Here is a 25,967-nt window from a genome sequence, read left to right on the forward strand (position 1 = left end):
CATACACAGCTCAAACATGATCCTTCAAAAGATTTTGTCTCTCTTATTTTGGGCCACACCCAGTAGCACTCAGGGTATCTCCTAACTCTGTGCTCAGGGGTATCAAATAACTTGAGAATCAAACCTGAATAAAGGTAAACCTATCTTGATAAAATACTTCGGTAAAGTGTGTGTACATAAGTGTCAATGTGACGAGGGGAATGCTTATTGACTGAAAAGTGTCTATAATCAAAATAAGATAATGCCACATCATCTCTGCTGAAAGTCCCACTTCCCTATCTCCATGATGCCTGTTCTTATCATTTCAAACTGCTGAGTTTTTGTGGGGGGGAAGGGGGAATGAGCAAGACAGTGTTCACTGAAACTTATTTAGAAAGATGTAAGGAAACAGAAAGAGAGAAGTACGTGTTCAAGAGAGAACACAGGCTTCTCCAAAAAGGAAATAGACAAGTACAGAGACACGGAGATAAGCAAGCACTTTACATGTTTAAGGGAGAACAAGGGCTTGAAAAGCTAACCTAAACTGCTGATTTTTTAACTGCTCAAGGTCCCTGTAATGTTTAGGTTTTATTACCAACATGGCACTTCAGACAATGACTTTGATTTTAAAGATTATTTGTCTTTTTTCTTTTCCTTACTAGCATACAGTTCTTTGATATGAAGAATTGTATCTTCCATGTCCTCATAATTCAGAGTGCAGTGAGGGATAGATACAATTCAGCGCTTACTCGGGTGAGTCCCTGGGTTCAATTTTCACATTGGGAAAAAAAATTTTTTTTAAGATAGTAACTGTGCCACATAGCACTAGGTAAAAAAGATTTATACTACAAAACTTTACAAAACTTATAAGGGGGAGGATGCCAAAAAGCTCTAAATGAGAGTGAGAGAGAGAGAGAGAGAGAGAGAGAGAGTGAGAGTGCCTGCCATGAGGAAGGTGATGGGAGGGAAACTGAGGACAAGGTGGTAGGAAATGTACACTGTTGAATGCGTTGGAACATTATATGCTGAAATCCAATCATGAACAACTTTGTAATGGTGCATCTCACTTTGATTCTAGTATCATCATCATCACTGTCCTGTTGTTCATCGACTTGCTCAAGTGGGCCCAGTAATGTCTCCATTGGAGACTTTGCTGTTACTGTGTTTGGCATATCGAATACATCACGGGTGGCTTGCCAGGCTCTGCCGTGCGGGCGAGATACTCTCGGTAGCTTGCCGGGCTCTCCGAGAGGAGCGGAGGAATCGAACTCGGGTCGGCCATGTTGGCTGCGTGCAAGGCAAACGCCCTACCACTGTGCTATCACTCCAGCCCTTGATTCTAGTAAAAGAATAAAATCTTAAAAGAAAAAAATTAAAATTCTTTTCAAAATACACAGCTCATTTAATAACAAAACTATTTCTAACTTTATGTTAAGAAGTTTGACAACATTTTGTACTCATCTGATTTTATTTTCCCCTGCAATTACCCATATAACATGATTTTCTCTTTGGGTATTTTTTTTCATTTACTTTATTATCTGGGAAACACCTTGGATTAGTTTGTTCATAAAAACTGTATTTTGACCAATAAATCTCTGATGACATAATTCTCTTGCTTTCATAAATGGCACTGTAGCACTGTCCTCCCATTGTTCATCGATTTGCTTGAGCGGGCACCAGTAATATCTCCATTGTGAGACTTGTTACTGTTTTTGACATATCGAATATCGAATACACCACAGGGAGCTTGCCAAGCTCTGCCAAGGTCATAAATAGAAATATGTGCGAATGAATTATGGAAATATGTGCAAATGAATTTCCTTAGTAACTTTTCTTCTATAAAAGTTACATTATTTTCTTCCGCTATTCATTACTTAAATGGAAAGTACGAAAGTATGCTCTTAGGACAATTTCTTTGTTTTTTTTTTTGTTTTTTGTTTTTTGATTTTTTGCTACTTGGGTCACATTCAGCTATGCTCAGGGGGTTACTCCTGGCTTTGCACTCAAAAATTACTCCTGGCGGTGCTTGGGGTGTCATATGGGATGCCGGGGATCGAACCTGGGTTGACCTCATGCAAGGCAAACTCCCTACCTGCTGTACTATCGTTCTGACCCAATTTCTGTAGAATTTTAACTTCAACATTTTGTTAATGAGCACAGAACTGTCCTTTTTTTTTTTTTTTTTTGCTTTTTTGGGTCACACCAGGAGATGCACAGGGGTTACTCCTGGCGGTGCTTAGGGGACCATATGGGATGCTGGGAATCGAATCCGATCGGCTGCATGCAAAGCAAACACCCTACTCGCTGTGCTATCTCTCCAGCCCCAGAACTGTACTTTTTGAAATTGAATTTTATGTCCACATTCAGTTTCCTTTTAATTATACCAACAGACTTATTCCTCTGAATCTTGGGTAAATGTTTCAATTTTTTGTTTCTATATCACTCGTGGGAAGGAAAAGGGGGTCATTGGTGAAGAAAAGTTGGTATTGGTGACAGGATAGGTGTTTAAAAATTGTATATTGAAGGGCTGGAGCGATAGCACAGCGGGCAGGGCATTTGCCTTGCATGCGGATGACCCAGGTTCAATTCCTAGCATCCCATATAGTCCCCTGAGCACCGCCAGGAGTAATTCCTGAGTGCATGAGCCAGGAGTGACCCCTGTGCATCGCTGGGTGTGATCGCAAAAAGCAGAAAAAAAAATTGCATATTGAAACTCAACTATGAATAACTTTGTAAATCACAGTGTTTAAATAAAAAATATATTAATAATAAAATTAACTGGTGTTGATGGATATGTATTGTCAAAGGCAATCTTATCCACTGTTGGTAGGAATGTCATCTAGTTTCACTTCTGTGGAAAACAGTATAGAGGCTGTTCACTGCAGATCTAAGTGTAATAGCAAAGACATGAAAATAACCCAAATGTTCCACGAGAGATGAGTGGATAAAGAACTTGTCACATGTGTACACAACGGAAAACTTTGCAGCTATAAAAAATTAAAAAAAGAGGAAATCTTGCTGTTTTCTGCAACTTGTATGAAACTAGAGGGAATTATTAAGCAAAGTAAGTCAGATAATCAGCTGACAAAAAAACAAAAAAAAAGATCTTACTCATCTGTACTGTATAGAGAAACAAAATAATAGACAATATCAAATGATGACTAACTCTTGACCTCTGACTAAAAACCTGAGATTACTGAGCAGAATAAGGAGAATAAGGAGAGGGGAGAATGAAATGTGAACAAGAATAAAAATATATAGAGGGTCTTAGGGTACTTTGATGGCTGTGAAGCCACAGTGACTTTGTAAACCGAAACATAAGTTAACACCTTAATTTTTTTTTTAAAAAAAGCTCTAAAGTCTTTGGTGATAATTTCATAATTTTGTTTTTTATTAAAAACTACTCTATCATTTAAAAAAATAAATTTTGAGACCAGAGAGTTGGCTCAGTGGGTTGGAGCTCATGTTTTACATATGGGAGCCCCAATTAATATTTTTGTTTTTCAGTCTTTGGGCCACACCTGGTGGAACTTGGAGAATACTTCTAGCTAGGGGACCTTGCAGTGCCAGGAGCTGAACTCACAGCTCTAGAATGCAAAGCATTCACCTTTTAGTTAGCTCCTGGATCCCTATTCAGAGCTTTTCAAATGCACGCATGTCCATATATAGTTTCATTTCTATTTATTTGAAATTCTAGAGTACACCGGGTAGTGCTCAGGGGACTGTATGTGCTAACGGGGACTGAATACAGATCGGTCGCACTTAAGGCAAACCCCCTACTCAATGAACTCTGTATCTCTCTGGCCCAGTAAACTGTCTTATTCTGGCAGAACAGAATTAGGCTCTAAGGGCAGATACTAATTGAAAAGGAGGGCACTAAGGACAAGAGTGACAGTGCCTATGACCTCCTCATATTTGAGTTTGATGGATTTCACAAAATAGCTCACATCTTCAGGGGCCCAGAGTCATAGTATAACAGGTAGGGTGTTGCCTTACACATGCCTGAACCAGGTTTGATCCCCGGCATCCCATATGGTCCCACAAGCACTGCCAGGAGTAATTCCTGAGTGTAACCCCTGGGTATGGCCCCAAATCTAAACTAAAACCAACAAAACTACAGCTCACACCTTCCCAGGTGGTGGCAGCACACTATCACTACAGATGAAACTTCTGTTGTGTCTATCACTCCAAGGAAAATTGATCAGAAACTTTAATTCTGGAATGAAATATACACTGGAAGTGGAGGAGGGGAGTTTCCATTAACTTAATTATGCCCTCCAAACTAAGAGTAAATTCATAACCTGTGATGCGCGCACATTGGAATTTTTTAAGAGACAGACTTCTGTCTACTTGCATTCAAATGTCTAAGTCATTTGCTTCAAGAACTCAGGGTGGTGACAAAGGGGTCAGGTGCTCCAGTTTCTGAATCTACTGAATTTCCTAGTGTGTGCCTACAGGGCAGAAAGACGGAGTGGAGATATCAGACTCCTTCCTTCTCCCTTCCTCTCCCCTCCCCCCTCCCTTCCTCTTTTCTTTTTCTTTTTGGGTAACACCCAGCAATATTCAGGGGTTACTCCTGGCTGTGCACTCAGGAATTACTCCTGGCAGTGCTTGGGGAACCACATGGGATGCCGAGATTGAACTTGGGTCGGCTGCATGCAAGGCAAACACCCTACAGCTATACTATCACTCCAGTTGAATTTGTTTCTTTTTTGTTTGTTTTTGGGCCACATCTGGCAGTGCTCAGGACTTACTCCTGGCTCGGCACTCAGGGATCACTCCTGGCGGGGCCCAGGGGACCATATGAGGTGCCAGGGATCTAATCCCAGTCAGTCACATCAAGGTAAGCACACTACTGATTGAACTAATGCGCCAGCCCACTTTTTTCTTTCTTTTTCTGTGGGGAGGGGACTCCCAAGCAGCGCTCAGAGGGCTCTGGGGCCATTGCAAATGATACTCTGCCCAGTTGTGCAAGCCTGACAATTCAGTTCCTGGTGATGTGGTGCTAGGGTCACCAGAGACACGCCAACAGTGCTTGGGTGGGCATGAAGTACCAGGGTATTAAACTTGGGGAATTCAACAGGCAAGGCACATACTGTAGCCTTTCAGCTACCTCTCTGGCCCAGAATTTCTTATTTCTTAATCAGCTGAAGTCATTAGCATGTGATAATGCTAATGACCTTAGCATTATCACAGGGCTGACCTGAGTAATCCTCCTGCATCCCATATGGTCCCCCAAGTCCTCAAGGAATGATCCCTGAGAGCAGAGCCAGTAGGAAGTCCTGAGCACTTCCAAATGAGACCCAAAAACAAAATAAAATATTCTATTTGGGGGCTAGGCATGTGGCTCAACAGTAGTGTCTGTCTTAAATGTGTGATGCCCTGGTACACCACAGACACGTACCTGAGTGAGCACACAACACAATCGTCTATTCTTTAAAACCTTTTTATTTACTAGTGAGAGAAACTTTTTTGGGTTACTTCAAGGTACTAACATCTCTGAAAACATTTACATCATATACGCATTTCAGTAGCTTGATTTTATGAATTTCGGTGGATTTGATAGAGTATAATATATAAAAGATATATATTTTTTTAATTTGGGGGGGGGCATACCTAGCAGTGCTCAGGAGTCACTCCGGGCTCTGCAGTCAGGGATCACTCCTCATGATGCTCATGGGACTATATGGAAAGCCAGGGATCATACCTGGATTGGCTTCATGCAAAGCAAGCACCCTACCACTGTCCTATCACTCTAGCCCCTAAAAATGAAAAATTTAAGATTTAATTTTATAAATACAGAGACTTAAAAATGCACTTTCACAATCAGAGAAACAGTACAAAGGTTAAGGGCTTGTTTTGCATGCAGTTGGCTCCAGTCTGATACCTGGTACCAAACTGATGCATGAACACAGAGCTGCAAGTATTTCTGAAGAATGCAGAGTTCGGCCCGCCTCCCCAGTAAAAAGAAAAGGCATTTATAATAAGAATTCAAAGATCTGCACTGGAGAAATAGTGCAGAGGTCTAGGTACTAGCCTTGCCAGCAGCTGACCCTGGTTCAATCCCTAGCACTGGTCTAGCATATGGTCTCTGAGGTCTGCCAGGTATAATCCCAGAGCACAGAGTCAAGAGTGCCTCCTGAGTTTGGCCTGACATTGCCCAATATGCCCCCTTCCCACTGTTTTTTTTCTTCATTGTTTTTTGAGCCACACCCTAAGGTGCTCAGGACTTTACTTCTAACTCAGAGACCATTTATTGTAAGACTCCAGTGACCATTTGTGGTGCCAGGGATTGAACCTGAGTTGGTCAAGTGCAAGGCAAAAGCCCTACCTCTTACAATGTCTCTCTGGCCCCCTGTTGTTATTGTTTTTATTTTTTTTCTGGGGGGGGCACACCTGGTTGTGCTCAGGACTGACTTACTACTGGTTTTGCATTCAAAGAACTCCTGATCGGCTCAGGGGGCAATATGGGGTGTTGAAGATTGCACCAAGGTTGGCCAAGTACAAGGGAAACTCCTTATCCACTATCCTATTTCTCTCCAGCCCCCAATCCTCTGCCTTCTTTTTTCCCCCCCCAAGAATCATATAATTTAGGGGCTGGAGCGATAGCACAATGAGTAGGGCATTTGCCTTGCACACAGCCAACCAGGGTTCAATTCCCAGCATCCCATATGGTCCCCTGAGCACTGTCGGAGTAATTCCTGAGTGCAGAGCCAGGAGTAAGCCTGTGCATCGCTATATGTGACCCAAAAAGCAAAACAAAATATATATATATATATATATATATATATATATATATAATTTCATGGGTTGGAACAAAAGCACAGTGGGCAGGGCGTTTGCTTTGCACACAGCCGAACAGGGTTCAATTCCCAGCATCCCATATGGTCCCTTGAGCACCACCAGGAGAAACCCCTGTGCAACGCCGGGTGTGACCCAAAAAGCCAAAAAAAAACCATATAATTTCAAACCTGGAAGGATTTAGCACTTCATTAAATTGTATTTATACTACTGCTGCTCTATGGCACCATGTAAATTGGTCACTGTCATTGTCACTGTCCTTCCGTTGTTCATCAATTTGCTCGAGCAGGCCCCAAAATGTCTCCATTGTGAGACTTGTTGTTACTGTATTTGGCATATCGAATATGTCACGGGTAGCTTGACAGGCTTTGCTGTGCGGGTGAGATACTCTCGGTAGCTTGCTGGGCTCTCTGAGAGGGACAGAGGAATCGAACCTGGGTCGGCCAGGTACGCTGCATGCAAGGCAAACGCCCTACCCGCTGCTATTGCTCCAGCCCAGTAATATGTAGAAACATCATATTTCTACCAGTGATTCTAATAATTTTATCACTCACTATTATTATAAATGCAAAATCCACTTGATAATTTCTAACAGCATCACTCACTGTCATTAAATGATACGGCTGGGGCTGGAGCGATAGCACAGCGGGTAGAGCATTTGCCTTGCACGCAGCCAACCCAGGTTCGAATCCCAGCATCCCATATGGTCCCCTGAGCACCGCCAGAAGTAATTCCTGAGTGCAGAGGCAGGAGTAATCCCTGAGCATTGCCAGGCGTGACCCAAAAAGCAAAAAAAAAAAAAAAAAAAAAAAAGATACTGCTAATGCTTATGTTAAAAGGCATTTCCCTAACTCCCTAAGAATTAAATATGCCTAAAAAAAAAAAATCATTGGAGGATCCTCCCAGGAGGGGAGATGCATGTCGAAAGTAGACTATGGACTGAACATGTTTGTCACTCAATGCCTCTTTTGCAGACCACAACACCCAAAAGGAGAGAGAGAACACAGGGGATTGCCCTGCCACAGAGGCACGGAGGGATGGGGGGATGGGGGTGGGGGGATATTATCCATGGTTGTGGAAAATGGGCACTGGTGGAGGGATGGGTATCTGATCATTGTATAATCGAAACCCAAGCACAAAAAATTGTAAATCTACAACTGTACCTCATGGTGTTTCACTAATAAAAAAAAAAAATAAAAATAAATCAAAACTTTTAGAGGCACTACTACTCTACGCTGTTACTTAGGTAAGGGTAAACTAATGAAAGAATCCAGTAAGTGAGTTATGGGCAGACAACGCACAAACCATTGGCAGTTCAGGACTCTGTCCAAAAGAAAGTACCCAAAGTTTTCTGTGTCCATGAAAAAAAAAATTATTTAGGATAGACTTTCTCTCCAGAAGTTGAAAAAGAAACATGGAGGAAATCAGTTGAAGCAGAAAAATAAAAATCTGAATAGTCACTATAACAGCAGGGCCCCAGGGAAAGAATCCAAACACTCCCTCAGGTAGGGCAAGTTCTATTACCTGGTTTCCAACACCCTTGGATTCCAGAATACCAGCTTCAATTGGATTCTGTGCTACTTATATTTCTTTAGTGCCACTTTATATCTATATGATTCTAAGACCTAGGTAGTTTAGGAAACTCCTGTCTGATATATACTCTTGTTTTACTCAACTGGTAAGATTCACCTAGTTAAGTTCCCTATTCTTTCTTCTACAGCAGGGCTCCCAAGTATGAAGAACAAGAGTCTCATTTAAAAAATAAAACAAAATAAACATGGTAGGTAGCTTTACATACTTGCATTTTTTTCTCTTGCTCATTTTCTCCAATTATTCCAGTACCTGTCACACTTTCACTGCCATCAATGGATACCTATAAGAATAAAACAAAGCTTTAAAATATTTTATATTTTGATAGATATTTAGGCTGGATAATAAATGCATAGGATTATCATTTATTTTTGTGCGTGCTTGAAAATTTCCATAGTAAAAATTAGGAGAGAGCAGGAAAGACAGTACAGCAAGTAGGGCACTTGTCTTGCACATGGCTAACCCATGTCCTATTGCCAGTATCCCATATGGTTCCCTGAATTCTGTCAGGAGTCATCCCTGAGTACAGAGTCAGGAGTAAACCCTGAGCACTGCAGGTATGGCCCCAAAACAAAACAAAAATAAGAAAACAGGGGGGAGAAAAGAAAAGTTAGTGGCTGGGAAGATAGTACAGGGTTAATGGCATATACTTTGAGTGCATCCCACTCAGATTTGATTCCCTGGTTTCCCAAATGCACCTGGCACAAACCTGAGAGCTCTGGCACTATAATCTGTAACCTGGCATCTGTAATCCCTGGCACTGCAAGTAATTTCCTGCCAAATAGCAGCTGGATGTGTGGAGGCACTAAGAAAAGGGATGACTTGGGGCCAGAGTGATAGTACAGCGGGTAGGTAGTTTGCCTTTTACGTGGCTGACCCAGGTTCGATTCCTGGTATCCCATATGGTTCCCTGAGCACCACCAGGAGTAATTCCTGAGTGCAGAGCCAAAGCCAGGAGTAACCCCTCAGCATCGCTAGGTGTGACCCAAGAAAGGAAAAAAAGAAAAAAAAAAAGGATGACTCTAGAAAGGAAAAGGCAATGCTGGAAGGTGGTGAACTTTGATTCCTAAACTCCTATCAGTAACAGTACTGTGAACCAGAGTGCCTTAAAAAGAAGGCAGTTGCTCATGACAGAGGCAGGCCAGGGGGTGGGAGGAAAACTGAGGACATCGGTGTAGGAAAGTGGACATTGGCGAAGGGATTAATATTGGGAAACACTGTACGCCTAAAACTTAATCACAATAACTTTGTAAATCAAGGTAGGTGGCTTAAAAACAAACAACTGCCCCCCTCCCCCCCAAAAAAATAGAAAGAAAAAAAGATAAGACTCCAGCAAGTACTGCAACTAAAAATGTTGTTCAAGTACACAGAGAGGAAGTGTAACCTCTATGAGCATGCATGTGAGTACTGAAAAAAAAAAACCCCAGCAAGCACAGCATTAACTTGTGTGCCCGAATTAGGAGTGTAAACCTACCTGAGCACATGTATATGCACCTCAAGTAAAGGAGTGCAAATGTCAATGAGCACCAGGGGCAGGCGTATGAGGGCACATGTACGAACATGCCAATCTGATGTGTGTTTCCTGGTGAACACCAAGGATTTTTAAAGAGATGTGTATGGGTCCAGAGAAACGGTACAGACATAGTGCCATAAGGAGCTTGCCTTGCTTACAGGCTGGACCCAGTTTAATCTCCAGCTCCACAGACAGACTCTAACTGCCTATTTAGCACTAACTACGAGGACTGATCCCTGAGCACAGAACCAGGAGTAAGGCCTGAGTATTAGTAGGTGTGGTCACAAACTCCCCCATCCCAAACACAAACTAACAAAAATGCGTGGGCACTACAGTCAGTTGTACACAATCCCTGGTAATCACATCAAGACTATCATGACAAGCAAAGGGGCAGGAGAGTAGAAAAAAAGAAGTGCTGATCTTTTAGGCAGTCTGTTTTCTGCTTTGAATTGGTAGTTTGTTTTTGAGAGACTATACAGGGTGTTGAGGATCAGACCCAGGTAGGCCACATGCAAGGCCAGCATCTTACCTGCTGTACTATTTGTCTGGCTCCTGGTAGCTGTAGTTTCTAATTTGATAAAGTATGCTCTTTTTTTTTTCTGAGGAGAGTTTTGGGCCACACCCGGTGATGCTCAGGGTTACTCCTGGCTCTGTACTGAGGAATTATTCCTGGTGGTACGTGGGGAACCATATGGGATCCAGGGGATCAAACTTAGTTGCACGCAAGGTAAGCACCCCATTGTACTATCTTTCTGGCCCCTTTTAGGTTTTCTTTTAATGAAAAACCAGTGGTATCTGGGGATGACATTGCAATGTGATAAAAAGTCCTACTTTTGCTGCATACTGCTCCAGAGCACTGATGGTATCCGGGTCAATCGTGGCATCTCCAGTGTGCAAACCTGCCACAGTGCCATCAGCCTGAATAGCCAAGATGGTGTCAGACTGTGGAACTTGCACTGCATGGTGGATGTACGCCGTGGTGCCATCTTCCAGCTGAACTGCCTGTAATGCGCTCTGGTCATAACTATCTGAGAGAGAGAACACAAATGGCATTAAAGGGCATTAAAGTTAAAGGGACTCTGGTAAACTGTCAAATATTTTAAAAAGAAGGTGATGATTTTTTATTGAGAAGTTACTATAAACAATGACCTACTTGAGGGATATTTACCCACAATATATAAAAGGGAAGTTAGATTTTGGGAAATAAAGTTACTTTTCTTAGGAAAAAGAAAATTAAACAATTAACAATCAAAAACAGGGTCCAGAATGATAGTACAGGGGCTGGAGCAATAGCACAGCGGGTAGGGCGTTTGCCTTACACGCAGCCAACATGGTCGACACAGGTTCAATTCCCAGCATCCCATATGGTCCCCCGAGCACAGCCAGGAGTAATTCCTGAGTGCATGAGCCAGGAGTAACCCCTGAGCATCGCTGGGTATACCCCCAAAAGCAAAAACAAAAAACAAAAACAAAAAACAGAATGATAGTACAGCGGGTAGGGCATTTGCCTTGCACATGGTCAACCCGAGTTTGATCCTTAGCATCCCATATGAACTCCAAGCACCACGAGGAGTAATTTCTGAGTGCAGATACAGGAGTAACCCCTGAGCATTGCAGGGTGTGAGCCAAAAAGCAAAACAAACGACCTGTCAAAAACCATATGGACAGAAACCAGGATCTAAACATGTCATATTGTAAGTCCAAGAAAGTCCAGGCAGTTGCTCCCCTTCTATATAACCATGTCAATATATAGAGACAGCATTGTGAAAATCAAAATTTATCTAATTATAATAAACCTGTGATTAACTCTCATTATGAAACAAAATTCAGAACTTACTTTTTACCAACTATAACTAAAATTTACCTATAAATGTAATATGAGTTTTATTATAGTCTTTCTAAAACACAAAACACAAGTTTATAGTAAAATATTTAAAAAAATAAAAAATAATAACACTGGGCCAGGGAGATAGCTTAAAGGGCTGAAGTACTTGCTTTGCAAGCAGGGGCCCTGGACTCAGTTTCCAGCTCTGCATCATCCCCCAAGAGCCAAGAGGAGCTCGAGCTTTATTTTATTTGGGAGTGTTGGCACCCTCCCAAATAAAATAAAGTAAATAAAATAAAAACAGCTAAAGTTTACTGATCATAGGACCAGACAGATACTATAGGGGTCAAGGTACTTTCCTTGCTATGGCTGATACAGGTTTGGTCTTGAGCATCACATGGTTCCCCCCAAAAAAGAGGCAAGAGTAGCGCATGAGCACAACCAGACATCACCAAAAACAAATTTAAAAAAAAAAACCTAAAAAAAATTGTACTGATCATTTACTATGTGACAAGAATTAGGGCTGTAGAGATAGCACAGTAGGTGGGGTGTTTTCCTTTCATATGGCTGTTCAAACTTAGCATCCCATATGGTCCCCTGAGCCCACCAGGAGTAATTCCTGAGTGCACAGCAAGGAGTAACCCCTGAACATTGCCAGGTGTGGCCCAAAACCAACCAACCAACCAACCAACCAACCAACCAACCAACCAACCAACCAAAAGAGCTGGAGAGATGATAGCTCAATGCCTGGAACACATACTTTGCATGCAGAAGGCCTGGGTTTGATCCCCAGCCCAACAGAGTACTCTGAATACCACTGAGTTTGGCCCAAAACAGAAACAGAAAGGAAAAAAAGAGAGAAGAGAAAAAGAAGAAAGGGGTGAAGGGGGGTAGGTGAAACAGAGAGAGGGATGGAGGGAGAGAGAGAGAGAGAGAATATGAACAATATGACAAACTGCAGTCTTCCAGGGAACATGGGTTTACTTCAGAGAAATACAATTCTTCTTTTACATATTGGCATTCCAACAAGGCTTATTTTTCGTATTCTTCCACTTCTCCCTTATTTCCCTCGTATTTCCAAAGCCAGTTTACCTTTGGAGGTATGGTGAATAAATGCTGTGGTTCCATCTTCTAACTGCACTGCCTGACCGTCCTCTAGGCGCAAACTGTCCCCTGCTCAAAAAACAAAGCTTACATTTAGATTTCATGTTTTCTAAGATTTCGTGTGAACAGAGTCAATAAACTATTAAGTGTTAGAAAAACCAACGCTTGGAGGACTTGAGACGTGGCTCAAGTAGACGAGACCCTGGGTTTGATTCCTGGCACTATATGACTCCCCACTTCCACCAGCTCTGCTGCGTGTGACTCAGAGTAGAGTCTAATCTGTTGACCCCAGTCTGATCCCTTCACCACCAGGAGTTAACCTGAGCACTGAGTCAAGAGTCACTGCTTGCTCTACCCACCCTGGGGTGGCCCAAAAACAAAACCAAATAAGGTATCAGCATTATTTGCTGTAGGAATGCATGCCAGGGATATTTATGGGGAATAAAGGGGGCTGGAGGGGAGAAAAGATCTGGAGATCTAACTCATAACAGTAATACTCATTTAGGACTGTTGCCTACTTATCTCCAGGATCATTTCCATAATTTTTAACTTAAAGTTTTCTCTAGATCCTCTCTTTGACTTCTTCTGCTCTGCTGTTTCTTTTCTTTCTTCTTCTATTGTTTTAAAATGAATTATGGTCCGTTCCACTGGGACTATATGTGGTGCAGGGGATCAAACCAAAGTCAAGAACATGCCAGGAAAGCACCTTATCCCTCTTTTCAAAACAACTAGAGATCAGGACAAAGTTCAGGGAGGCAGAGAGGCAGCTGGAGGCAAATCCTGAAGTTTGAGAACCTGCCTGCAATAAATACTTACTACTTTTCGGTATGGGTACATGCTGAACATAGGCAGCAGAACCATCCTCCAGCTGAATGACTTGGCCATCGATGAGCTTCCCATCTGGAACAAAAATTTGAAGTCAACAAATAAGCTCAAGCAAAAATGTTGATAAGCTCTGTACAATTTCAAAATGATAACAACTATAAGAACATACACTACTTAAGATCATGTTCATCTTGATTCTTCCCTCAATGTTCTGAGGCAATTCAATTACACATCCAGTGATCCTACAGAAAGCAGAAAATCCTCCCTCAGCCATCTTTCTGCCCTTCCAATTTTCTTTTTTTTTTTTTTTTGCTTTATTTTGGGTCACACCCGGCGATGCACAGAGGTTACTCCTGGCTCTGCACTCAGGAATTACCCCTGGCGGTGCTCGGGGGACCGTATGGGATGCTGGGAATCGAACCCGGGTCCGCTGCATGCAGGGCAAATGCCCTACCTGCATTGCTATTGCTCCAGCCCTTCCCCTCCAATTTTCAATTAAACAAGTTCAAGAGGAAGAGTGGCTCATTATGGCGCCCTACACAACCAAACCTCTGTTAGCTTGTTGAGTCACTTAGGAACAGTGACTTTAACCCTGAAACTAAGACGCTGAACAGACAAGTCAGTGTCTGTGAGGCCAGTTGCCACTCTTATCCTTCCGGGCTTACATAAATCCTTTCACTATGTAAACAAGTGCTAGGCAGGTTTCTAGATAAACAGAAGTTTGAGAACTGCTAGCAAAGTAAACAATGATTCTGAGACAAAGTTATTCAAGCAAGAACAAATGTTTTTCACTCTTGTGCATATTTTGTAAAAACATTAAATATTAACTAAGCAACGAAGAAAGGTTTTATTAAGAACAGGTCTGGCACTCTGCCCCTTACTCCCTCTCTTCTTCACTGATGTTGATGGCCCAGAGTGCCTTCCAAAGATTTCAAGTCTCTCCTAAATTATTTTTAAAACTTCAAATTAAACTAAAACTATTTATAGTAATCATAGCCAACAAAAAGTCCTTACGAGGAACTGGGAAGGGACACAGTTGCTAGGCACTCCAACAGTAAGGACATAGATTATTGCTATTAAGCAAGGGTTTGTGTATGTACATACCTTTAGAATTGTGTTGTATGTAAGCGGTAGAACCATCTGCAAGTGTCACTGCTTGCAAGCTTACACCTTCCATGTTTTCTAAATTGTCACCGTCTATTGTGAAAAAAAAAATGTTATTTTCTGTAGAATACTGTTAAACAATCCACTGTAGCACTATAGCACTGTCCTCCCGTTGTTCATCAATTTGCTGGAGTGGGTACCAGTAACATCTCCATTGTGAGACTTGTTACTGTTTTTGGTATATTGAATACGCCACGGGGAGCTTGCCAGGCTCTGCTGTGTGGGTGGGATACTCTTGGTAGCTTGCTGGGCTCTCTGAGAGGGATGGAGGAATCGAACCCTGGTCAGCCGCGTGCAAGGCAAACGTCCTACCCACTGTGCTATAAAATGCTGACGAAACTAATAAACTATGTTCTTTCTTTCTTTTTAGATAAACAATCATGCTGTTTAAATTCACTTAATAAAGTTAGGCCAAAAAAGGGAAGACAGCTTAATTTAGAGTCAAATGAGTTTCTGTTAGTATTTACAAGAACATTTCTGTGCCCTACTTCCGTCAGCGGCCACACCAAGAAATGTTCATAGAAAGGCATTTCTTTGAACTGCCTCTAGATGGATGGGGGAAAGGCAAACACACAGTGCTGGAAAGTTTTCATTTTCCCGAGACAAATGCCACCCCCCACATGGCATGATCCATCAAACAGGACCGCTCACCTGCCACAGTCACTGCCTCCGTCAGGCACAGGGTAACGTGTTGAGCCTCCATTCCTCCTCCAGGAAACTCAGTCATTCCCTGAGAATCTCGATTTATTTGGGCTAACAACATTTTCTACCTTGAAGAAAAATACAGGAACTTGAAACACAGAGCGATGTGTGGGACATAAAGAATATGTATGCTATATTAACTGGAACCTTAAATTGGCTAAAAAAGACTTTATGACAAAAAAGAAGGAGATCAGGAAGGAAGCACGAATAAATGGCTTGGAGCACATGCTTTACATGCAAGAGCCTCAGGCTTGATCCCTAGCACTGCCAGGTCCCCCGAGCACCAGCAGGAATGACTCCTGAGCAGTTAAGTGCTCAATAATATAATACTTATGAACCACAAAGCACTGTTAAGTTTACTGCTTTATTACTTCAAAGTTTATAAATTAAAGTTTCCCCTTTTCCCCTTCCCTTCTTTTACTGCTACAATGCCAGGGGTGCATATACTTGGTCACAGTGCTCATACAGTTAAGTCTGGGTATGTTTTAAAATGTGGTGCTTGTGCACACTTGGCTGCAGTGCAGTGGAGACTGCATACTCGGTCATGGCACCATGGATCCCAAGTGCTAGTGCTGCCAGCTTCGCACCTGGCATCCAGGGTACTGCCCAGGATCAAACCCAGGGCCTCATGCCTGCAAGGAAGACTTTGCCCCCATAGTGTTTAAAATAAACTGACATTTCATTTCATGTGAAGCATAAAAGTACTAACCCAAGCATCCACGGTAGACTTGTCATAAATCATCAGTGAACTATTGAGCAAGCAGACAAGTCTCACCTTGTAAGTTTTGAGCCATGCCCCAGATTTCCCAAATTAGAATCCTTTGGGCAAAAGCGGTCCTGGTGGCTCAATCTTCAGAAATGTAGCCTGCATATAGTCACTTACGAGCACCTTTCCCATACTTCCCTGAGTCAAACCACAGCCATCTCTTAGCAAATTGCTCAACAGTATCCTCCCACGTCTCCCTGCTTCTGGGATCGCCCTGCTCCTGGTCCTGCAGCACAGGAGCCAGAGTGCCATTTCTTTCCCCCTTTTTTCTTGGAGGTGCTGGGAATAGAACCCAGGGTCTCACACAGACAAGGCAAGTGCCTGACCCCTGAGCTAATCCCCAGACCCAGACCCAGTGCGCTTTTTCGGGAAGGGAAACATTTAGATCACATTTAGTTAAAACTTTCTTATCAGAGTAAAGTCAAAAGTCCTTACAATGGCCTATGAGGTCACTCATTCCCTACGCTCTTACATTCATTCCAATTCAGCCGCACACTTTGCTCCAGAACAAACATGGGGTGTTCAGAGGTTCCAGTACACTGACTCCTGCCTGAAACATTTCCCCATGACTTCATTATTCCTTACCTTCATCAAGATTTTTGTTCCTTCTTACTACAATGGCACTAATCCTGATCACTTCATTTCTTTCTTATTTGGTTTCAGAGCCACATCTGGCAGTGCTCAGGAGTAACTCCTGGCTCTACACTCAGGAATTACTACTGGCGGTGCTCGGGGTACATATAGGATGCCCTACCTGCTGTACTAGTGCTCTTGCCCGGATCACTTAATTTCAAATTTTCTTATTACACAACCACAACAGTTTCTGCCCATATTCTCTCCTCTACATTTCTTTTATTAATGCTGTACAGAAAAAGCCCCATTTTATCAAAAACCATTCCATGTGAATGGCCTAAACTCACTAACCAAAGACACAGAGTGGGTAGTTGGATTAAAAATGCAAAATCAAAGATAGTATGAATTAAGGAACCTTTCATCAGATATCAAGATGAACATAAAAACCTTAAGAGATAGTACAGTGTGAAGGCCACTTGCCTGACACACAGCCTACCTGGGTTTAATACAGAGTATGCTGTTTGGCCCCTCAACCCTCACCAGGAGTAAGCCCTGAGCACAGAGACAGGAGTAAGCCCTGAGCACTGTCTGATGTGGCTCCCAAATCAAAATAAAGAAAGAAAAGGGCTGGAAAGATAGACTAGCTGATAGGGTGCTTGCCTTACATGTGGCAGACCTGGGTTTGATCCCCAGTATCCCATATGGTCCCCCAAGTACCATCAGGGTAATTCCTGAGGGCAGAGCAAGGAATAACCCCTAAGCATTGCCGACTTGGCCCCAAAACAAAACAAAAACAAAAAATTTTAAAAAAGATAAAACATAAGCTCAAAGCAAAATGCCAGAAGAAGGTATTCTAACCAAAGTGTACAAGCACCATCATCAAGTGTGTTCAACCACCAGTCATCCCCAACAACATAAAAGTTAAGAGGGAAAAAATAATTTAAAAGTTTGTACTAAAATAGGCAGCAGAATATTCTACTTGGATAAGAAAACCATTGGAACTTGAAGGCTTTGTCAAAGTCCAGGGCCACTTAGAAACAGAATTATTTTAATACAACTGGCTGAGGGGAATCCCAAGTATAGAATCAGAAGTAAACCCCAAGTTCCACTGACTATGGTCCAAACCTCCCTCCAAAATAATTGAAAAATAAAGTGACTGGGGCCAGAGCGATAGTACAGTGAGTAGTGCACTTGCCTTGCGCGTAGCCGACCTGGGTTCAATCCACCAGGAGTAATTCCTGAGTGCAGAGCCAATAATAAACCCTGAGCATTGCAGGGTGTGTCCGTGTGTCTCCTGCCCCCCACATACGAAATGTGAGACACAAATTTAGACATGAATATCTAGGTCTAATCATCAAGTATGTCAACTTTGCAGGTGGTCTGATATTAACTGAACAGCCGATGTGTCAAAGTAGAGCTAACAATTTGGTTGACTGCACAGAGCAGTAGCTAGTATACCATGGTTCTAACTTAATTTCGGTTGAATGCAAGGCAAATGCCCTACCTGCTATGCTATCACTCCACAGCCCCTCCGACCTCTTCTGATCCTGTTTCTGATTTTTCATTCTAAGCAATTTTCCCCTTGCTTAATCATATCCATTAACACAGTCTCAAAGAGCACTTTAATTTATAAGTCCTCTAAAACTTATCTTTCTTTCTATTAAAGATTTCTGACCTATATAGACAAATTGCTTACTGGCCTTTATAACCTTCATCGCAATAGTTTCCCACAGAAATCTCCGATTTTTCCCACCATCATAATAAACTCAATCACCCAGCAATTCGAATCTCTCTTTATTTACCAATATTAATCAAACCAAAAATAACCACTCCACTTCTTAAATTTGTCAGTCATATTCACTCATTTCTGCTCCTTTTATAGTATCTTACTTCCTTCACTCTAGCTCACACTCAGGATCAACTTAGTACAAACAGCAGCATTAGGGCCTGAAGTTGTGGCCCGACACTTGATAGAAAAGGGTTTTATGCCACTGAGCCATCGTCTAGGTTGTCCCTCCTATTAGATTAATAGGATCCTGTCACCCATTTGAATAACATCAGCTTCCTAGATCCCACTTTTATCTAATGACCTCAGCACAGTATAAGCATTTTCAAATTCAATTATAGCTAGTTTCTGTCAAAATCTTTTTTTTATCCATTTCCCCACATAGTTCAGTATTATCATCTGAACCCTACTAATACCAAATTTCCCTGCATAAATGTTGCATGCTTTATACCTTTTTTTTTTTTGCAAAATAGTAGGATGGAACCATTATGTGGAACTTAAAAAAAAAAAAACCCAACTGTGGCAGTATGGAGTAGGGGTGGGGAGGGGAGGGACAGAGCAATAGTACAGCAGGAAGGGTAAACATACGGCTGAGCCTGGGTTCAATCCCCAGCATTCCATATGATCCCCTGGGCACCACCAGGAATAATTCCTGAGTACAGAGTCAAGAGTAACCCCTGAGCATTGCCAGGTGTGGCACAAAAACTGCTGAGATTACTTCAAAATAGGGTGCAACAATTACATTGTGGTGATGACTATGTGGTAAAATATAGTATTTCCAATAAAGTAGATGCCAGAGAGGCTCATGGGGTTGAGCCTATGTGCTGCATGCAGAAGACCTACATGACCTACATTTGCCTACCCCCCCACCCCCCCGCAAGCAATGCACTTTCCTGAGAACCACCTGAAACAACCCTTAAGCATAGAGCTAAGAGCACTTCCAGAACATAAGTATCACTGGATGTGAAATCCCACTTCCACCCACACAGGAAAGGTAGATAAGCATCTCAATTTGTTCAATACTGCAGAGGTTTATGGAACAGGGGACATTCACTTTCACTTGCTTTTATTTTGTTTTGGGGACACACCCAGCAGTGTTCACAGCTTATTCCTGGCTCCTGGCTCTGCACTCAGGAATCACTCCAGGTTGTGTCCAAGGGACCATATGGGATGCTGGGGTTGGCCACTGTGTAAGGTAGCACCCTCTCTACTATACTGTAATTTTGGCCCTGATAGTTTTAATTTCTTTGGGTTTTATTTTTTGGTGTGGGGTTGCGGGGAAAAGGCTTTATGCCCCTGAGTCTTCTAGGTTGTCCCTCCTATTAGATTACAGGATATCATCACCTTTTGGGGGGATGGGCCACACATAGCCTTGCTCAGGGTTAACAATGGCTTTGGGTTCAGGGATCATTCCTGGTGGGCTAGGGAGACCATATAGGATGCCAGAGATTGAACCCAGGTCAGTCATGTGCAAAGCAAGCACCCGACCCACTGTACTATTTCTCCAGTCCCTTCAGCTCTTGGTCTGAGCTCAGGGATCATTCCTGGTAATATTCAAAGGATCGAACGAAGTGCCAGGGTTCTAGTCAGCCACATGTAAGGCAGGTGTCTTATCCATGGGCTATAACTCCAGCCTCATTCTGGTCGTGGTGGGGAGTTTTTTCAACTAGAACAGGGGCTGGTAAGATGGCTCAAAGGGAGAGAGTTCAGGGTTAGATTCCCCTGTCTGCATGCATACACACACACACACACACACACACACACACACACACAGAGCCACGACAGTCTTGGGCAAGTCAAAATAAGTGGTTACTCTATCCTATAATCTTACTCTAGTCACCTCTAAATGTTCTACCCTCCAGCAATCTTGGTAAAATTCTAATTTCTAATGATAATTCAATAAAACATTATTAGTACACTAACTAGGAAATAATAATGACAGTTTACAATTCCATGATGACTTACTATATGCTGTTGTACTCAGGATGAGAGGGGAGCCCGGTAATACATGTTGGGAAAACATTGTTTAAAACTTAAACCAGTCAGAAGGCATGAAGGCCTGACACAAAGGACCCTTCTCAGGATCCTGAAAAACCACTGATATGCAGAATTTCTGGCCAGGTGCAAGGATGGCTTCCTGAAAGGTGGCTGGACCCCCTGGAAGGAGAAACTCCACAGCTAGAACAAAGGCCTGTGAAGAATATCAAAAAGACCACTGACTGCTCCAAGCTCTCCCTCATGGCAACTACCCTAGCAACAGATGGGAGTTGGGGGAGGGGAGTCTCCTGGGGAAACTAAATAACTTGGCAGAGAATGAGGCCACCCATGCCTGCATCTCCTCTTGAGATGTGTATGTTCTTATTTTAGGACGCATTTCCACATTCTGGGGAAACTAGCCCGCACATTCCTGCTTGGGAGGTGTTCTGGCTTTTTCCACTTGGAGAAGCCCTTGTTCTCTCTTGAACATGTTTTCCTTTCTCTCCTTTCACACTTTGCAAAGTGAATTTCTTCTAATAAGCTTATTTTACTTGACTATTCATCTCCTCCTGGAATTCTTTTCTTTGAAGGAAAAGCATCAGACCTGAAAGACATTGGACTTTCCCTTCCTGCTAATAGCAAATCCTTGCTCCAGCCTGAGTCCACAGCTGAGAAATCAGGTGGCAGGGATCACTCCCAAGTCTCCCTTCTCCCAGTCCCACGCTACAGAACAGAGGAGCTTCAGGTGCAGACTGACAGCTGCCTCCTAGGGCTGTGAGACTCCAGGTCTGACTGTGCAGGGGTCCATCGCAGGCTTTCATCAGTCCTAGGCACTTTCTTAGGTGACTGAGGTGGGTAGAAGGGAATTGGATGGGGGGAAGGGGACTGTTGGTAATATACGCTCAGAAAAACAGCTTGGAATCTGAACCAGTCCTTTGAGACAAAGGACCCATGTGAGGAGACCTGGAAAACCACTGAGATGCAGAATTCCAGGTCCAAAGCAAGGCTGGATCCCAGGGGAGGAGATGGTCTACTGCTGGAACATGGGCCGAGATGTGTACTATGCACTTTCCACTCTGAAGAAAGTCAGCGGTCTCTCCTGAGCGCATATCTTTCTCTCCCTCTCTTCCCCAAATTTGTTTTAAGCACTATTAGTCGTCTTCTGAACTTCTTTTCCGTGAGGAAATGCCCGGGCAGAATTTAGGACTTTCTTTTCCAGCAGAGAACAATCCTTTGCCCTAGTCTGCGTTCCACGGCTCCCTGAGAAATTGGGTGGCAGGGATCATTTCCCACACTGGGCAGACCAAATGGAATTCAGGTGTAGTTGGGAAAACACCTCGGGCTGGTGAGGAATAAGCAGGTGCTCCTGGCTGACTTACTCAGTCCTAGATTTCCGCAGGCACTTTCCCATGTGACTGAGGTGGGTTGAGAGAAGCTGTAAACTACTTTCTTGAGGCTACCACCTTCTCCCCACTTTCACATGAGATACTGGGGGTGAGGAGAGGGTTCAGAGAAGACCCTCCTGGTGGGAGTCACACATCTCCCACAGACATTATGAATTAAGCATCACTGGCTTCTTGGCCTTTGGTGTATGTTCTTGGAAAATTATCTATCTAGAGTCCATGCCTATTTAAAACAAAAGAGCTACTTTTTAAATTGTATATATAAATTTATATAACTGTATATATAAACTTATAAATTGTTTTTTAAATTATAAGAGTTAATGAATATTCTGCATATGAATTCCTTACCAGATACAAGATCTGCAAGCATTTTCTTCCATTTGGGGGGCGGGGGGAGCATACCTGGTGGTGTTCAGAACTTACTCCTGGCTCTACACTCAGGGATCATTCATGAGCCCTTTTTTGAATTTTCTATCATTCTTTAAGTCTAGATAAACAATCCTATTAAAAATTCATATTTTTAAAAATAGGGGTCAGAGTGATAGTACAGCAGGTAGGGTGCTTGCCTTGCACAAGGCAGACCCACGTTCAAGCCCCAGTACCCCAAATGGCCCCCCAAACCCAACCAGGAGTGCTCCCTGAAAGCCAGGAATCAGTACTGAGTACCTCCAGGCAGGGGTGACCTAAAACCCAAATATATGTGCGTGTCTGTATAATTTTATGTGGTTATAAATTAAAATATATATAACTAGAACAATGTAAGTTCGAGAGGCTTTCCAATCTCTTTCCACCTTCCCTTCCATTTGCTGTTACTTCTACTAGGTTACACACAGGCTTAGTGGTGGCTCTTGCAAGGGAGTTCCACACCTGGCCGTAGTGTCTGCCAGGCATCACACTGGCCGGCTGTGGAATTCTTGCAGAGTCTAGTACTCGCTGGAGGTCACACACTTGTCCATGTTGCCTGCACATTTTCAGCAGCAATGCTCTCTGGGGGTTGCACACCTGAGTTGTGGTGACTGCACACACTTGCCTGAGGTGTATGAGATCAAACTCATAGCTTCATGCTTGCAAGACTAGCATTTTGCCACTGTGCCATTCCCTGACCCAGCTTTTAAACCATTTTGTTAGCAGTTAGAATTGTTTTCCAAACTAAATCTGATCCCAAACCCTAATACAAAAAAGCCCTACTAAACCTCCACTTCGTCCTCTATATATTTTGTTGCTGTTTTGTTTTTGAGCCATACTCAGGGTGCCTTGGGGACCAGGCCGTGCCAGGATAGGAAAGGCAAAGCAAGCAAGGGGAAGCAAAGCAAGAGGGAGTCCATTGAACTATCTCTACAGGTCCCAATCCTCATTCTTAACTTTACAATACAGTAGGGCGGTTACCAGCTCCATAATCCTTATCCTGTAAAGGCCTTGTCTTCCATCTCCTCACACCTTAACTATTGAAATTACCTCCTTATGCCCTCTTTTCTCCAGTCTCTTTTTTGCTTCCAATTTAATAATTTTCTCCAATCTCTTTTCTCATCTCTCTTTTATTTCCAGCTCAATAATTTGCCAGTTCCCTATATTTTGCTTTGTATAACATCAAAAATTTCATTGCATGCTGTAACATAGACTACAAATTGAAAACACTAATTCTCAATAGTTTAACACTGCAAACTGTGTTAAACTATGGTTTTCTTCTTGAAACATTTCTATCTAAATAGTGTAAATTCGAGTTTCTTAAGCTGGGGTAATATAGCTAAATTCAGGTCATAAAAAATCTTTAAAGTTTTGTTTTAAGTAATTTCTTAATAGTTTACCATCAGTAAATGCTTGACTTATATACCTACTTTATATTCCTGTGCATTTGAGGCCAGGTAAATTTTTTTGAGTGATAAAGGTTTGAAAGTAGAAAAAGTTTAAGAATTCTGGGTGAAAGTAACATTTTAGGGGTCAGAGAGGTTAAGGCACTTGCCTTCCAGGCCAATCGCCCCCAGGTCAATCCCCAGCAATGCATGTACTCCCCTGAGCACTGCCAGGAATGATCCCTGAGCACAAAACCCAGGAGTAATAAACTCTGAGCACCACCAGATGTGACAAAAACAACAAAAAATTATGGCTTTGAATATTTTTCTTCTGTTCTGGTTTTTGGGTCACATCTGGTGATATTCAGGGGGTACTCCTGGCTCAACAGGAGCTCAGCTTTGAAAACTTCTAGTTTTCTAAGATGCTAATCTTCACACATATCACTGCCCCCAATTTTATTTTATTAAAGCATCGTGAATAACTAAGTTATTCATAATTGGTTTTTGGCATGCAATATTCCATCACCGAATCCGTCACCAATGTCAACTTCCTTCCACCAATATTGCCAGGTTCCCTCCTACCCCCGCCCCAGCCCCAGCCCATCTTGACAGGCATCTTCTAAGCCTAGTTATTAAAATGTGGGTCTCATGATTTCAATGTTGTTGAGTCTGTGGTTTGGGTATTGAGCTCTATCGGTCCTTAACACCACCAATGTAATCCCCTTGACCTCTACCCCTATTGCTTCTCATCTATCTCTTTTCCCCTTCCCCTATTTCTTTTCCTTCTCCTCTTTTCCTTCTCCTCTACTCTGGGGCCAAGAAACAAGTATCACTTTCAATACCCTTCTAACAACACAGCCATGCTGAGACTACTCTCCACACATCCGTACAAGCCTCATGCATGAAGGAACTGGCAGAGGAACCCAGGCATGCAGGTCCAGGGGCTGAGATCTCCAAGACTGCTCGGATCGGGACTGGGCCTTCTTCACCCAGATCTCCCATCTTCCAGTAGGTAGGCATCACACCCACCAGCTGCCGCTGGCGCCAAGTTGGTCCCACCAACGGCCAAGACCCAGAGACTATAAAACCCAGCCAGAAGCGCGCAGCCACATTTGCGGCCGCGTGACATCTTACTACCTCATTCTTACTTTGGAGAACCTGGCAGGCTACTGAAAGTATCCTGCCTGCAGAGCAGAGTCTGGCAAACTTCCAGTGTCGTTCGTACTCAATATGCCAAATACTAGTAACAATGATGGGTCTCATTCTTAATCCTGAAAGAGCATTGAATATGGCTCTTTTAAAGTCTCAGGGCTAAGGAGGAGACGTTACTGGTGCCTGCTCGAGGCAATCGACAAACAACAGGATGATCGTGATCTAACAACTTAATTTTCCTTATAATTTTCTTAATACAAATATTATTTTCCGTATTAAATGCCAGACACATATAATTTTTTTTTTTTTGCTTTTTGGGTCACACCCAGCGATGCTCAGGGGTTACTCCTGGCTCATGCACTCAGGAATTACTCCTGGCGGTGCTCGGGGGACCATATGGGATGCTGGGAATCGAACCTGGATCGGCCATGTTGGCTGCGTGTAAGGCAAACTCCCTACCCGCTGTGCTATTGCTCCAGCCCCCAGACACATATAATTTAACCACTGAAAAAAAGTTTTTCAGAGATGAAGTCATGAAATTTACATACAAGTGGTACAATATGGAAAGTATCATGCTAAGCGAAATGAGTCAGAAAGAGAGGGATAGACATAGAAAGATTGCATTCATCTGGGGGATATAAAGTAACAAAGTATGAGATTAATACCCAAGAATAGCTGAGATCAGCACCAGGAGGGTTACTCCATAACTTAGAGGCCAGTCGGGTATCCTAGAGGAAAGGGCAGTTCAGATAGAGAAGGGAGCACCAAATAAAGGATGTTTGGAGGATCCTCCCAGGAGGGGAGATGCATGTCGAAAGTAGACTATGGACTGAACATGTTTGCCACTCAATGCCTCTTTTGCAGACCACAACACCCAAAGGAGAGAGAGAACACAGGGGATTGCCCTGCCACAGAGACAGGGGGGATGGGGGGATGGGGGTGGGAGGGATATTATCCATGGTGGTGGAAAATGGGCACTGGTGGAGGGATGGGTATCTGATCATTGTATAATTGAAA

At 42.9% G+C, this 25,967-nt stretch overlaps 1 protein-coding gene across 1 annotated transcript in view; it reads right to left on the reverse strand.

Annotated features, from left to right (window-relative positions):
• Positions 1-25,967, reverse strand: part of ZNF143 (zinc finger protein 143) — a 71,701-nt gene that overhangs the window by 37,616 nt on the left and 8,118 nt on the right. Inside the window, exons 2-7 of the mRNA XM_056116043.1 lie at positions 15,453-15,571; positions 14,742-14,834; positions 13,629-13,712; positions 12,801-12,881; positions 10,715-10,911; positions 8,579-8,653 (exon numbers count right to left, since the gene is read on the reverse strand). Of these exons, the coding sequence (XP_055972018.1) occupies positions 8,579-8,653; positions 10,715-10,911; positions 12,801-12,881; positions 13,629-13,712; positions 14,742-14,834; positions 15,453-15,564 (642 nt within the window). The 5' untranslated portion in view covers positions 15,565-15,571. The remainder of the gene's footprint in view (positions 1-8,578; positions 8,654-10,714; positions 10,912-12,800; positions 12,882-13,628; positions 13,713-14,741; positions 14,835-15,452; positions 15,572-25,967) is intronic.

Source organism: Sorex fumeus, unplaced genomic scaffold (genome assembly GCF_029834395.1).
Source record: "Sorex fumeus unplaced genomic scaffold, SorFum_2.1 ptg000030l, whole genome shotgun sequence".
Classification (NCBI taxonomy): Eukaryota; Metazoa; Chordata; class Mammalia; order Eulipotyphla; family Soricidae; genus Sorex; species Sorex fumeus.